The sequence below is a fragment of the Leptodactylus fuscus genome, chromosome 3 (genome assembly GCF_031893055.1).
Source record: "Leptodactylus fuscus isolate aLepFus1 chromosome 3, aLepFus1.hap2, whole genome shotgun sequence".
NCBI lineage: Eukaryota > Metazoa > Chordata > Amphibia > Anura > Leptodactylidae > Leptodactylus > Leptodactylus fuscus.
The window spans coordinates 196,641,797-196,655,498 of record NC_134267.1 but is presented as its reverse complement, the minus strand read 5'-3'; the positions used below and the strand labels follow the sequence as shown (position 1 = coordinate 196,655,498).

At 44.8% G+C, this 13,702-nt stretch overlaps 1 protein-coding gene across 1 annotated transcript in view; it reads left to right on the top strand.

The window, feature by feature from the left end:
* Window positions 1-10,567, top strand: part of LOC142198552 (galactose-3-O-sulfotransferase 2-like) — a 35,861-nt gene extending 25,294 nt beyond the window's left edge. Inside the window, exon 3 of the mRNA XM_075269585.1 lies at window positions 9,731-10,567. Coding sequence (XP_075125686.1) covers window positions 9,731-10,567 — 837 coding nt within the window. The remainder of the gene's footprint in view (window positions 1-9,730) is intronic.
* The last annotated feature ends 3,135 nt before the right edge of the window (window positions 10,568-13,702 follow it).

Genomic DNA, 13,702 nt, shown 5'->3' with positions numbered 1-13,702 from the left:
ATACAGTGCCATTGTCTCACTGGTAATTCAAAGAATATATTGGGGTTATGTGCACCCACAATTTTTGCTACTGGTATACAGTGCCATTGTCTGACTGGGAATTCAAAGAATATATTGGGGTTATGTGCACCCACAATTTTTACTACTGGTATACAGTGCCATTGTCTCACTGGTAATTCAAAGAATATATTGGGGTTATGTGCACCCACAATTTTTGCTACTGGTATATAGTGCCATTGTCTGACTGGGAATTCAAAGAATATATTGGGGTTATGTGCACCCACAATTTTTACTACTGGTATACAGTGCCATTGTCTCACTGGTAATTCAAAGAATATATTGGGGTTATGTGCACCCACAATTTTTGCTACTGGTATATAGTGCCATTGTCTGACTGGGAATTCAAAGAATATATGGGGGTTACGTGCACCCACAATTTTTGCTACTGCTATACAGTGCCATTGTCTCACTGGGAATTCAAAGAATATATTGGGGTTATGTGCACCCACAATTTTTACTACTGGTATACAGTGCCATTGTCTCACTGGGAATTCAAAGAATATATGGGGGTTACGTGCACCCACAATTTTTACTACTGGTATACAGTGCCATTGTCTGACTGGGAATTCAAAGAATATATTGGGGTTACGTGCACCCACAATTTTTACTACTGGTATACAGTGCCATTGTCTCACTGGTAATTCAAAGAATATATTGGGGTTATGTGCACCCACAATTTTTGCTACTGGTATATAGTGCCATTGTCTGACTGGGAATTCAAAGAATATATGGGGGTTACGTGCACCCACAATTTTTGCTACTGCTATACAGTGCCATTGTCTCACTGGGAATTCAAAGAATATATTGGGGTTACGTGCACCCACAATTTTTACTACTGGTATACAGTGCCATTGTCTGACTGGGAATTCAAAGAATATATTGGGGTTACGTGCACCCACAATTTTTACTACTGGTATACAGTGCCATTGTCTCACTGGTAATTCAAAGAATATATTGGGGTTATGTGCACCCACAATTTTTGCTACTGGTATATAGTGCCATTGTCTGACTGGGAATTCAAAGAATATATTGGGGTTATGTGCACCCACAATTTTTACTACTGGTATACAGTGCCATTGTCTCACTGGTAATTCAAAGAATATATTGGGGTTATGTGCACCCACAATTTTTGCTACTGGTATACAGTGCCATTGTCTGACTGGGAATTCAAAGAATATATTGGGGTTATGTGCACCCACAATTTTTACTACTGGTATACAGTGCCATTGTCTCACTGGTAATTCAAAGAATATATTGGGGTTATGTGCACCCACAATTTTTGCTACTGGTATATAGTGCCATTGTCTGACTGGGAATTCAAAGAATATATTGGGGTTATGTGCACCCACAATTTTTGCTACTGGTATACAGTGCCATTGTCTGACTGGGAATTCAAAGAATATATTGGGGTTATGTGCACCCACAATTTTTACTACTGGTATACAGTGCCATTGTCTGACTGGGAATTCAAAGAATATATTGGGGTTATGTGCACCCACAATTTTTGCTACTGGTATATAGTGCCATTGTCTGACTGGGAATTCAAAGAATATATTGGGGTTACGTGCACCCACAATTTTTACTACTGGTATACAGTGCCATTGTCTCACTGGGAATTCAAAGAATATATGGGGGTTACGTGCACCCACAATTTTTGCTACTGCTATACAGTGCCATTGTCTCACTGGGAATTCAAAGAATATATTGGGGTTATGTGCACCCACAATTTTTGCTACTGGTATATAGTGCCATTGTCTGACTGGGAATTCAAAGAATATATGGGGGTTACGTGCACCCACAATTTTTGCTACTGCTATACAGTGCCATTGTCTCACTGGGAATTCAAAGAATATATTGGGGTTATGTGCACCCACAATTTTTACTACTGGTATACAGTGCCATTGTCTCACTGGTAATTCAAAGAATATATTGGGGTTATGTGCACCCACAATTTTTGCTACTGGTATACAGTGCCATTGTCTGACTGGGAATTCAAAGAATATATTGGGGTTATGTGCACCCACAATTTTTACTACTGGTATACAGTGCCATTGTCTGACTGGGAATTCAAAGAATATATTGGGGTTATGTGCACCCACAATTTTTGCTACTGGTATATAGTGCCATTGTCTGACTGGGAATTCAAAGAATATATTGGGGTTACGTGCACCCACAATTTTTACTTCTGGTATACAGTGCCATTGTCTCACTGGGAATTCAAAGAATATATGGGGGTTACGTGCACCCACAATTTTTGCTACTGCTATACAGTGCCATTGTCTCACTGGGAATTCAAAGAATATATTGGGGTTATGTGCACCCACAATTTTTACTACTGGTATATAGTGCCATTGTCTGACTGGGAATTCAAAGAATATATTGGGGTTATGTGCACCCACAATTTTTGCTACTGGTATACAGTGCCATTGTCTGACTGGGAATTCAAAGAATATATTGGGGTTATGTGCACCCACAATTTTTACTACTGGTATACAGTGCCATTGTCTGACTGGGAATTCAAAGAATATATTGGGGTTATGTGCACCCACAATTTTTGCTACTGGTATATAGTGCCATTGTCTGACTGGGAATTCAAAGAATATATTGGGGTTACGTGCACCCACAATTTTTACTACTGGTATACAGTGCCATTGTCTCACTGGGAATTCAAAGAATATATGGGGGTTACGTGCACCCACAATTTTTGCTACTGGTATACAGTGCCATTGTCTCACTGGGAATTCCACAAATAATTTGGGGATTCATTCACCCTACATCTCAGGCTCTTGCCATATTCACCCAGGTTGTCAGTGCTGCACCAGCTCGTTCCCAGACAGCTCGGCCCGAAAAACACGTTACCTATATAGAGGATTTGGACAATGAAGACAACATGTTCTAAATCTAATGTCTGCACCTTCTCCAGAATTAAAATAAAGGCAGCGTTTAACTTTCAAATAGCACTGCACAAAGGAAGAGCTTATCAGCTTGTCTCATGACATGCTACTGAAAAGTGTCATTTGTGTATCTTAATGTAAATATAGTTGTATAAGCTTTTTGGGTTTTAGGCACTGCCAAGTTATTTATTACCACCCGCTCCCTTATAATGATGATGACGCCAAAGTCACTGTGGGTGTTCAGAGCTCACAGCTTTGGTTGACATTTGTCTTGCTCTCTGTCGGTACAGCTGTCTTTTTGGATACCGTAAAGTTATGTTGACTTTATTAACAGCTATAGAAGCTTTAGCCAGGTTGTGACGGTGTGTAACCCTAACAACACTAAGTGGGATACACATTAATAGTCAGTCTATGTACGCTAAACGTATCACTGAAGTAATTTTTTTTCCCTCTCCCCTAATATAAGAAAGGAACAGACATTAGACCTAGACCGGGGTTCAAGGCTTGTAAAAATCCAGTATTATTTGTTCTTCATGATGTGAAATATGTGTTGAAAAGCAACCCAAGATGAAGTCAGCCATGTGTGCCAGTGTGTTACTTGGCATGCCTTTGCTGGCCCCAACTGTAAGGGTCACTCTCCATTTCCTCCATTTTCCACTCCCCTTCACACCATTTGTGGTGAAGCAATGGGATGCACTGAAGTGCACCCTCTAGCCTCGTGTGGGATAGGGACATCAGATGCCACTCCAACCCCCTCGTCTTCCTCCGCCAGCCAACGGTGCGAAGATGAGAGGAGTGTGCTCTGAATGTTTTCTGCCTAGCAGAGGCTAGTTCTCACTTATGAAAATGGCCCCACTTTGACCTGTATATCAGGCACAATGGTGTAGGTTTCAAAGAAACATGGCACCAACAAGTTGGAAAACGTGGGCCATGCGTGGACCGTGTTTGAGTCTGGCAAGCTCCAGATCTGCTACCAGGTTTCAGCCATTATCACAGGCGTAAAAATGCCAGGCCCCAGGTGTAGCAGGGAAAAAAAATGCCATCTCAGCCAGGATGGCATCCCTGACCTCGGAGGCACTGTGCTGTCTGTCCCCCAAGCTGATCAGTTTCAGCACCGCCTGCTGACATCTCCCCATGCCAGTGTTACAGTGTTTTCCGCTAGTAGCTGGGGTGGAGGTTGCAGCTTCGTAGGGTTTCAGTCTACTCCTGCCATGAATTTTGGCCTGGGAGAGGAGATAGGCCACCCCAGTTTGCACCCGGGGAACAGACTCCACCACATTCACCCTGCCTGTCATTAAAGATAAGCACTGCAGCATCCCTGACCACAGGCGCTTGTCCATGTGTCGGTGGTCAAGTGGACCTTGCAGCAAAGCGCAGAGCTCTGGGCCCGACTGATGTTATGGGACACATGCAGGCGCAAGGCAGAGACAGCACACCAAGAGAAGTAGTAACGGCTAGGCCCAGCATAGGGAGGTGCCCCAGCTGCCATCTGCTGACGGAAGGCCTGGGTCTCCAGAAGCATAAACAAACACCAACATCTCCAGGGCCAGCAGTTTATCGATGAGGCTGTTAAAGGCTTGTGCATGGGGGTGGGTTGTGTTGTACTTCTGCCTGCAATGAAAAGCTTGGGAAATGTGGAGTGGCTGGGAAGAGGCGCATGATGGTGCAGGCCAAAAGGGCGCATGAGGGTGAACTCCCAATGTGTCAGAGATAGGTGTGTAGGTGTCCTTGCATCATATACTTGCACCATATTTGGCTTTGGAAGTTAATTTTGTGCCAAAAAGTGGTTAAGACAGCGATCCCTCAGCTACTCCCGTTACACTGTCTATTGAAGTTACCATCTGTGGAAGTGGACCACCATTTCTAAGATCCCAAAGGAAGCAGGCAAGAGATGTGCAGTTCAGAAAAAAAGATGAGAAAATAAGTGTAGGCTGTAGAGCACAGAGGGATCGGAGAGGACAGAGCTGGTGTCGGCCAGGTGTTCCCACAACATGCGCCTATACTTGTCCCTCCTGGTGACACTAGGCCCCTGAGTGGCAGTAATTTGTCCAGGGGGGCCATTAACGTGTTCCAGACCTAGGAATAAGTCTTCCAACAGGGTAGAGTTTTGCATGCCTTTGCTTCTACCCACTGTTTTTGCTGCTTAGCTTCCCTCCACATCTACACTGCTTTCACCCCTAAACATCACCCCAGTTTATGCCTTTGCTTCTACCCTTTTTTTTTGTTGAATTAGCTTCCCTCCACATCTACACTGCTTTAGCCCCTAAACATCACCCCAGTTTATGCCTTTGCTTCTACCCTTTTTTTTCCTGTTGAATTAGCTTCCCTCCACATCTACACTGCTTTAGCCCCTAAACATCACCCCAGTTTATGCCTTTGCTTCTACCCAGGATTTTTGTTGATTTAGCTTCCCTCTACATCTACACTGCTTTAGCCCCTAGACATCAACCCTGTCCATGTGGGGTCGGTGGCCTCGTCATCCACCAACTCCTCTTCCAATTGCGCACTGCCCCCTTACTGCAAACCGCACATGACCACAGCTTGCCTTGATGGCAACTGTGTCTCATGATCCCCACTTAGGTCCAGACAAGTCGGTGGCGGGTCCAAAACCCCAAAATTGGAAGGAAATGGCAGATGCTGCAGTATTTCTAACACCTGTTCCTGGTGCTCGGGCCTGGTCTGTGTTGTACCCTGCACCCTGCTTAACGCAGCTGCCATATCCGAAGTTGTGCTGAGCGCATGCTAATGTTTCGTGTCCAGTGCAATGGATGGGATGGGATTTCACATAAGTCTGCCACCCATGGCCACTCATGGTTGAGCAACTGAGGGAGTTGACTTTGACGAACCCGAGGGTTTTGGAGTTGGAACTACATCAAAGGTCTGTGCTGCTCACACACTCTGCTCAACACATGATATGTTTAGTGCCAGCAGTGTGGAGACGTCGCACAACAGCCGTTGTTCCAGCAGGTACAGGCGTTGTAGGAGTGCATAGAGGCTAGCAGCGGCAACTATAGACTTTAAAAACTATCCGCACAAGCGCCACACTTTCACCAGTAGCTCAGGAACATTGGGGTACCTTTTTCAAAAGATTAGCAGCAATGAGTTAAAAACGTGGCCCAGGCATGGAATATGTTGCAGGCTGCCAAGCTACAGAGCCAATCCCAGGTTACGGCCATTATCACACATGACAACATGCCTGGGCCCAGGTGCAGTGGCAAAAACCACATTGCCGTCTCATCGAGGATGGCATGACTCACTTTGTAGGCAGTGTGCTGTCTGGCCCCCAAGCTGATGAGCTTCAGCACGGCCCGCTGACATCTCCCCACACCAGTGTTGCAGCATTTCCAGCTCGTAGCTGGGGTCAATTTAACAGCGGAGGAGGGTGGTGTTTCAGCCCTCCTCCCAGGAATGTTTTGTGGGGAGACAAGTCAGGAAAATTCTTGAAACGGGAGAGTTTTGCATCTTTGCCCTTGCTGCCTATGGACATCCCTTTGCCTCTAGCCACCATTTTCCCTGCTTTGCTTGCCTCCACATCCACACTGCTTTTGCCCCTAGACATCACCCCAGTCCATGCCTTAGCTTGTACCCCCAGTTTTTCCTGCTTAGCTTGCCTCCACATCCACACTGCTTTTGTCCCTAGACATCGCCCCAGTCCATGCCTTAGCTTGTACCCCCAGTTTTTCCTGCTTAGCTTGCCTCCACATCCACACTGCTTTTGCCCCTAGACATCATCCCTATCCATGCCTCTGCCCCTAGCCATAACTCTGCCACCCCTGGAAACTCATGGTGCAGAAACTTTGGTTGCTGACTTTGAGGAACCCTTGGGTTTTGTAGATGGAACTCCATCAAAGGTCTGTGCAGCTCACACACCCTGCTCAAGATATGGTATTGTAGGGTTTCAGCGTGTGTGAATGACGGACAACAGCCTGTGTTTGGACAGATGTAGGCCTTGCTAGAGTGTTTTTAGGCTAGCAGCGACTCCTGTGCACTTGCAAAAGTGGGCGCACAAGCGCCGCATTTTCAACAGTAGCTTCGGTACATTTGGGTATGTTTTTAAAAAACTTTGCACCACTAGGTTAGACGTGGGCCAAACATGGAACGTGTTGGAGGCTGGCAAGCTCCAGAGCCGCTACCAGGTTCCAGCCATTATCACAGGCGTAAAAATGCCAGGCCCCAGGTGTAGCAGGGAAAAAAAAATGCCATCTCAGCCAGGATGGCATCCCTGACCTCGGAGGCACTGTGCTGTCTGTCCCCCAAGCTGATCAGTTTCAGCACGGCCTGCTGACATCTCCCCATGCCAGTGTTACAGTGTTTTCCGCTAGTAGCTGGGGTGGAGGTTGCAGCTTCGTAGGGTTTCAGTCTACTCCTGCCATGAATTTTGGCCAGGGAGAGGAGATAGGCCACCCCAGTTTGCACCCGGGGAACAGACTCCACCACATTCACCCTGCCTGTCATTAAAGATAAGCACTGCAGCATCCCTGACCACAGGCGCTTGTCCATGTGTCGGTGGTCAAGTGGACCTTGCAGCAAAGCGCGGAACTAAGGACCCACCTGATGTTGAGTGACACGTGCTGGTGCAAGGCGGGGACGCCACACCGGGAGAAGTTGAGACGGCTAGGGACGGCATAGTGAGGTGCCACAGTTGCCATCAGGTCCGGGAAGGCGGGAGTTTCAACAAGCCGGAACGCCAACCTCTCCTGGGCCAGCAGTTTAGCGATGTTGGCGTTCTAGGCTTGCGTGGGTGGGTGGTTAGCGGTGTATTTCTGCCGGCGCTCCAATGTCTGAGAGATGGTGGGTTGTTGTAAAGAAGCGCCTGATGGTGCCTTTGATGGTGCAGGAGAAGGAGATAAGACAGAAACAGGGGAGGATGAGGGAGAAGTCAACAAAGTGGCGGAGGCAGATGAAGTGATGTCCTGGCTCGTCCTCTGGAGTGCATCGCCAGCACTGTGAGCAGAGGCAGTGGCATGAACGGCGGGCGACGTTTGTCCTGCCGTTGCTGCCTGCCACTGATTCCATTGCTTGGATTCCAAATGACGGTGCATTGAAGTGGTGGACAGGTTGCTCTTCTCAGGGCCCCTACTCGATTTCGAGAGGCAAATTGTGTAGACGACACTATATCTGTCCTCGGCGCATTCCTTGAAAAAAACTCTACACCTTCAAGAAACGTGCCCTCGATGGGGGAGTTTTTCTGGGCTGGGTACAAAAGGGAACATCTTCGGACATTCCGGGTCTGGCCTGGCTTCGGCAAAGCAGCTGACCTCTGCCTCTGGACATGTCTCTGCCTCTAGCTACCCTTTTTGGTGCTGCACCTGCCTCAACATCCACACTACTTTCCCAGCTTGACATCTGCCTTGTCCAGGTGGGGTCGGTGTCCTCGTCGTCCACCACCTCCTCTTCCAACTCCTGTCTCGCCTCCTCCTCCTGCACAATGCGCATGTCAACTGGCTGCCCTGACAGCAACTGCGTCTCATCGTCGTCGATGAGGGTGGGTTGCTGGTCATCCGCCACCAAATCGACCGGAGATGGAATGGAGGAGACTCTAGTGTTTGAGCATCTGGACACAGATACTCGTCTGTTAGGTCCGTGGAATCGCGAAATGGAGGGGCAGGTTGCGGTACAGTCAAAGGAAGGGAGAACAGCTCTGGGGAGCAGGGACAGTTGGGGTTATTGTTCTGGGAAGATTGGGAATTTTGGGTGGAAGGAGGACAAGACTGTTGGGTAAGAGGAGGTAGAGGCTGCCTGGCTGGTGGACAATGTGCTTTAAGCGTTATCCGACAGCCATTGCAAGACCTGTTCCTGGTTCTCGGGCCTACTAATCTTTGTACCATTCAGCCTAGTTAATGTGGAACTTTTGTGCAAAGCGCAGAACTTAGGGCCCGCCTGATGTTAAGGGACACACGCTGGTACAAGGCTCAACTCACCCTAAGTGCCAAAAACACTGCTGGTGCAAGGCTCTACTCATGCCAAGGGCCTCAATCTCTGCTGGTAGCTCGGCTTAAGGTCCTGTAACTTTGTTTGGAAGGGCTCATGTTAAGGGCTAGAAAAGTGAATTTTGGAAGGTCTTACCACATCACACACACACACACACACACACTCAAAATGACAGTTAAGGGTGAGGGCTTTTGGAATTCCCATTGCCTATTCCATTTGTGGTTGTCATGGGGAACGTGATTTAAAGGGGTGGTTGTTACTGTTTGTTGAGCTTAAATTGGGGTTTGTGTCCATCCATTTGGGGAGTAAAGAAGGTTTCCAGGTATTTTCCCACTTTGATAGAGGTTTTTTTGAATGTGGAAAGTGTGTAGTTGTTAGGCAGTGATGTTGGGGTAATAGAGGGTCTTTGGTGTGTTAGATGCCCCCAGACATGCTTCCCCTGCTGTCCCAGTGTCATTCCAGAGGTGTTGGCATCATTTCCTGGGGTGTCATAGTGGACTTGGTGACCCTCCAGACACGGATTTGGGTTTCCCCCTTAACGAGTATCTGTTCCCCATAGACTATAATGGGGTTCGAAACCCGTTCGAACACACGAACATTGAGCGGCTGTTCGAATCGAATTTCGAACCTCGAACATTTTAGTGTTCGCTCATCTCTATTAATCATGTATTCCTAAATGGTGGTGATAGGAAATTTATAAAACCTTTGCAATTGGCGCGCCAATGTGTTAAGATGGCCCTGATGTATTCACATAGGGAACATGCTACCCCATGTGAGCTACAGAATTTCTTGTAAATACCAATTTGATCTCTACTGACAATCTTACATTTCACAATTCTTTACAGGTGGAGAGGGTAATGCCCCAGGACACTTTTTATTTCACCATAATTCGGAATCCAGTGTCTCTGATGGAGTCTATATATTCCTATTACAAGAGTATAGATATCTTTATGAAAGCTAAAAGCTTAGAGGATTACTTGCGAAATCCTTACAGATATTACAACCAGACAAGTGTATACCACAATTATGGCAAAAACCTTATGGCCTTTGATTTTGGCTTTAATCCACTTTCGCCTGAAACGCCCAAGCAATTTGAGCTGGCCCAGAAAACTGTAGAAGTCATGTTCAACTTGATCCTGATCGCAGAATACTTTGATGTATCATTGATTCTTTTGAAGGACGCCCTCTGCTGGAGTTTTGATGACGTCTTGTCGTTCCCACTAAATAGCAGAAACGCCACCAGGCGAAAAGTTCTTTCTGAGGAGACTCAAGAGAATGTCAAAACTTGGAACCAACTTGACTGGCAGCTATATGTTTACTTCAACAAGTCATTCTGGGAAAAAGTAGACGCATTTGGACGCGACAGAATGCAGAGGGAGGTGCAGGAACTTCGGAGGAGGAGGGCTGTGCATTCTGAAATCTGTCTACAAGGTCAAGTAGACCCATCCAAAATAAGAGACAAATTCTTAAAACCATATCAGACTGGACTATCTAGAATTCTCGGTTACAACCTAAAGCCAGGACTTCAAAAGGCTGAGAGGTTGTTATGTCACCGGCTGGTCACACCAGAACTTCAGTATACAGGGATATTGATGAATAAGCAAAATAGGCAATCCTTTAAGATTGCCAAACAAGTAATTCATAAACGCGGTCCCAAATTACGAGAAAGGATCCAACCATGAAAAATAAGTTGGGAACAGTATGACAATTTGCATGTTCTTGTACTGGGGCCAGTATCTGCTTTTATCTTCAAGACTGTACTTAAGTATCATATCAAGTGTTTAAGACCCAGTCACGCCTTACATTTTGATGTAGTATACTGTATGTATGTAGTTTTTTCATGGAAAAGCACGTGCCATTAGAAAAATTGCATTAAACTGCAAAAAATGAACTAGGTCTATGGTCAACACCATAGCTCTCGAGTTGTTTTATAAAACAGTTGTTTTGTTCATTTAAGTCAGATTTTAAATAAAATTTAGTTTGAAAAAAACCATGAACAGCATATTTTAAAATTATTCAAAGTGGATCATACACCCTCAACTGATCGCCAAAATAGTAGAACGGACATTATCTTATTTAGTACATAAGACTCAATGGGGAATTGGTCTCTAAGATAAAACTTACGGAAACTTTTAATAATATTAAAATTATTATCTTAACTAGGCAATCTGATGGCAGATGATAAGCACCCCCCTCCTGCACAGCAAGGGGTAAAAGCGGTCTCCCCAATGTGACAGAACAAATATAAGCTCAGGAGCTCCCAGGATGTGGCGCACTGCGGCTTTATCAAGTGAAAAGTGCCCTGATGATCCAGATAGGCTGGTGAAATGCGTAGGGGGTCTCTATGGAGAGAGAAAAATGTCCTGTTTGAAAAGTGTCCAGCCATGAGCGCCGGTGAGTGTTTTATGCTCTCCACGGCGAAACCGTTTTTTTTTAACCGGACACAAAGTCGGACTTGCAGGACTTTGTGTCCGTATTCTGTCTGCAGAAGACGGAAACCTGAAAATGGAAATCAAGCACTGGTGTGAACCCAGCGTTAGTGAGTTACAGATGTAGCGGAGTTTAACCTGGCACTTAAAGGGTTTTTAGTCTCCATATGTATTTTGGATAAGCCACAGTAAATTTGCTAAAGCCAGCAAGAAAATGTCACTTGTTTATTGTGGATTTGAACTTAAAGCTGAAATAAAGGCACCTGACACATAAAATTCTTGCGCCTTATATACATTTTACCCTTTAGCACATTTAAGCATTAACACTTTACCGCTCTCTGCATTCCCGCTTTCATAACTTTTAATATTTTATTTCAATGTATTTTTTATGAGACCTTGTATTTTGTGGGTTCATGTGACTTTATAGTCAGTTTTTATTCATTACTTTTTGAGAGTTGAGATGATCATAAAATGTCAATTTTGGTATTTGATTTTTAATATTTATGGTGTTTATCACATAGAATATACAAATTTTATTTTAGGGATTGTTATGTATGTGGAGATACTGATTACCGTATATACTCGAGTATAAGCCATCCCGAATATAAGCCGAGGCCCCTAATTTTACCACAAAAAAAGAGAAAACGTATTGACTCATGTATAAGCCGAGGGGGGAAATACAGCACTACTGGAAAATTTCAAAAATTAAAATAGTCAGGGTTTTTGGGTGCAGTAGTTGCTGGGTGCTGGGGAAGGGTGGTGCTGGGGAAGGAGAGGGGGTGTTTTGGTTGTCTGTCTGCCCCTTCCCTGAGCTTGAGGATTGTTTCCCCCCCCCCCCCCACTAGGAATTCAGCCTGGCTGAATATAGCGCATCTGCAGTGCTCCTATTAACCCCTTTCCGACAGAAGAGGAGCACTGCAGATCCCCTATATTCAGTACACCGGGCACTTTCAGACACAGGGATACCTAATGTGTATGTCTCACAGTCATTTTCTACTTTTATATGTATTCTAGGGAAAGGAGGGATTTGGAACTTTTATTTATGTATTTATTTTTAAAGCTTTTTTTTCACTATTTTATGGGAGATTCTATACATTACTATTGTGGCTGGTCATAGACCCCCCCCCCCCTCCACCCAACAATTTTTTTTTTTTGCTTGACTCGAGTATAAGCCGAGGGGGGCTTTTTCAGCACAAGTACTGTGCTGAAAAACTCGTCTTATACTCAAGTATATACGGTATGTGGGTTTTTTGGTGGTTTTGCATTAGCATGGAAAGGTTTTTTTGTTTTTTTTTCCTGTAAAACAACTTCATTGACCACAACATATAAGAGGTTAAGTATGCTTTATTATTGATAATGAATGGGTGATATCATTAACAAAAGTCCATGGAACCCCCTCCCCTGGGGTTATCTGAAGACAGAATAAAAACATAATTCTCTCTTTCTGCCCCTGTTCTCTTGTACACTGGTTGAAGTGAAGCTGCGAGTATATGCATTCCAACATTATCCAGTGACCTGTCGAGATCCAGATGGGCTATAGACATGATCTTGGACCCTGACCGATTTGATACTAATGACCTATGATGTATATAGTTCATCAGTATCAATTTTCTTCAGATTCTGGACAACACCTTTAAATCAAATTCTCTCAATGGCTTTTGTTGTGATGAGATACTCTGCCCCAAAAAGTTATACTATAAGTATCACAAACATTGCTACATGCTCTACAAAATGTGTCACATCTGTGGAGGTCTGAGCAGTATGACACTGCTGAATTAGGCCTTATTCACACATCAGAGTTTTTCACCAATGTTTGTAAGCCAAAACCAGGGGTCGAAAATACAGATCATGTGCAAATATTTCCATTGTACTGTAACTCAGTCTAGTGTTTTTTCATTTGGGGTTAGAAACACTGATCAAAACACTGTGTGAATAAGGTCTTAGGTTAAGGTTCCATGTCAATTGTTGGTTGCCCGCAAGTTGTAAAAATTGCAACACTAATGTAACTTCTATTAGGGAAAAGTTACAGATAAGCAAAGATTGCAAGAGTTATTTCTTCTCCACAGAGGAAACATTGAAACGGCAGTAACAAGTTTATGAGAGTCATGGGAGACCAAAAGTTATTTGAGCCCTTGTATTAAAAAGTGAGAGGCACAGGGGACAATGGGAATATGTTTGGATAGTACAAAGGAGTCATGGCGTATCATAATAACTGCATATATAAGAATAGCAGACAGCCATACATTGTGACGGGTCATTGCACCGAAAGGTACAGCTTTTCCATTGGGGCGCATGAGCTTCAAGCTCTTCAACAATCTCCGTTGCTAGCGGTTGACTGAGTATTGTAGTTCAGTATTATTTGAGTATCACATCATTGACAGTAGATAT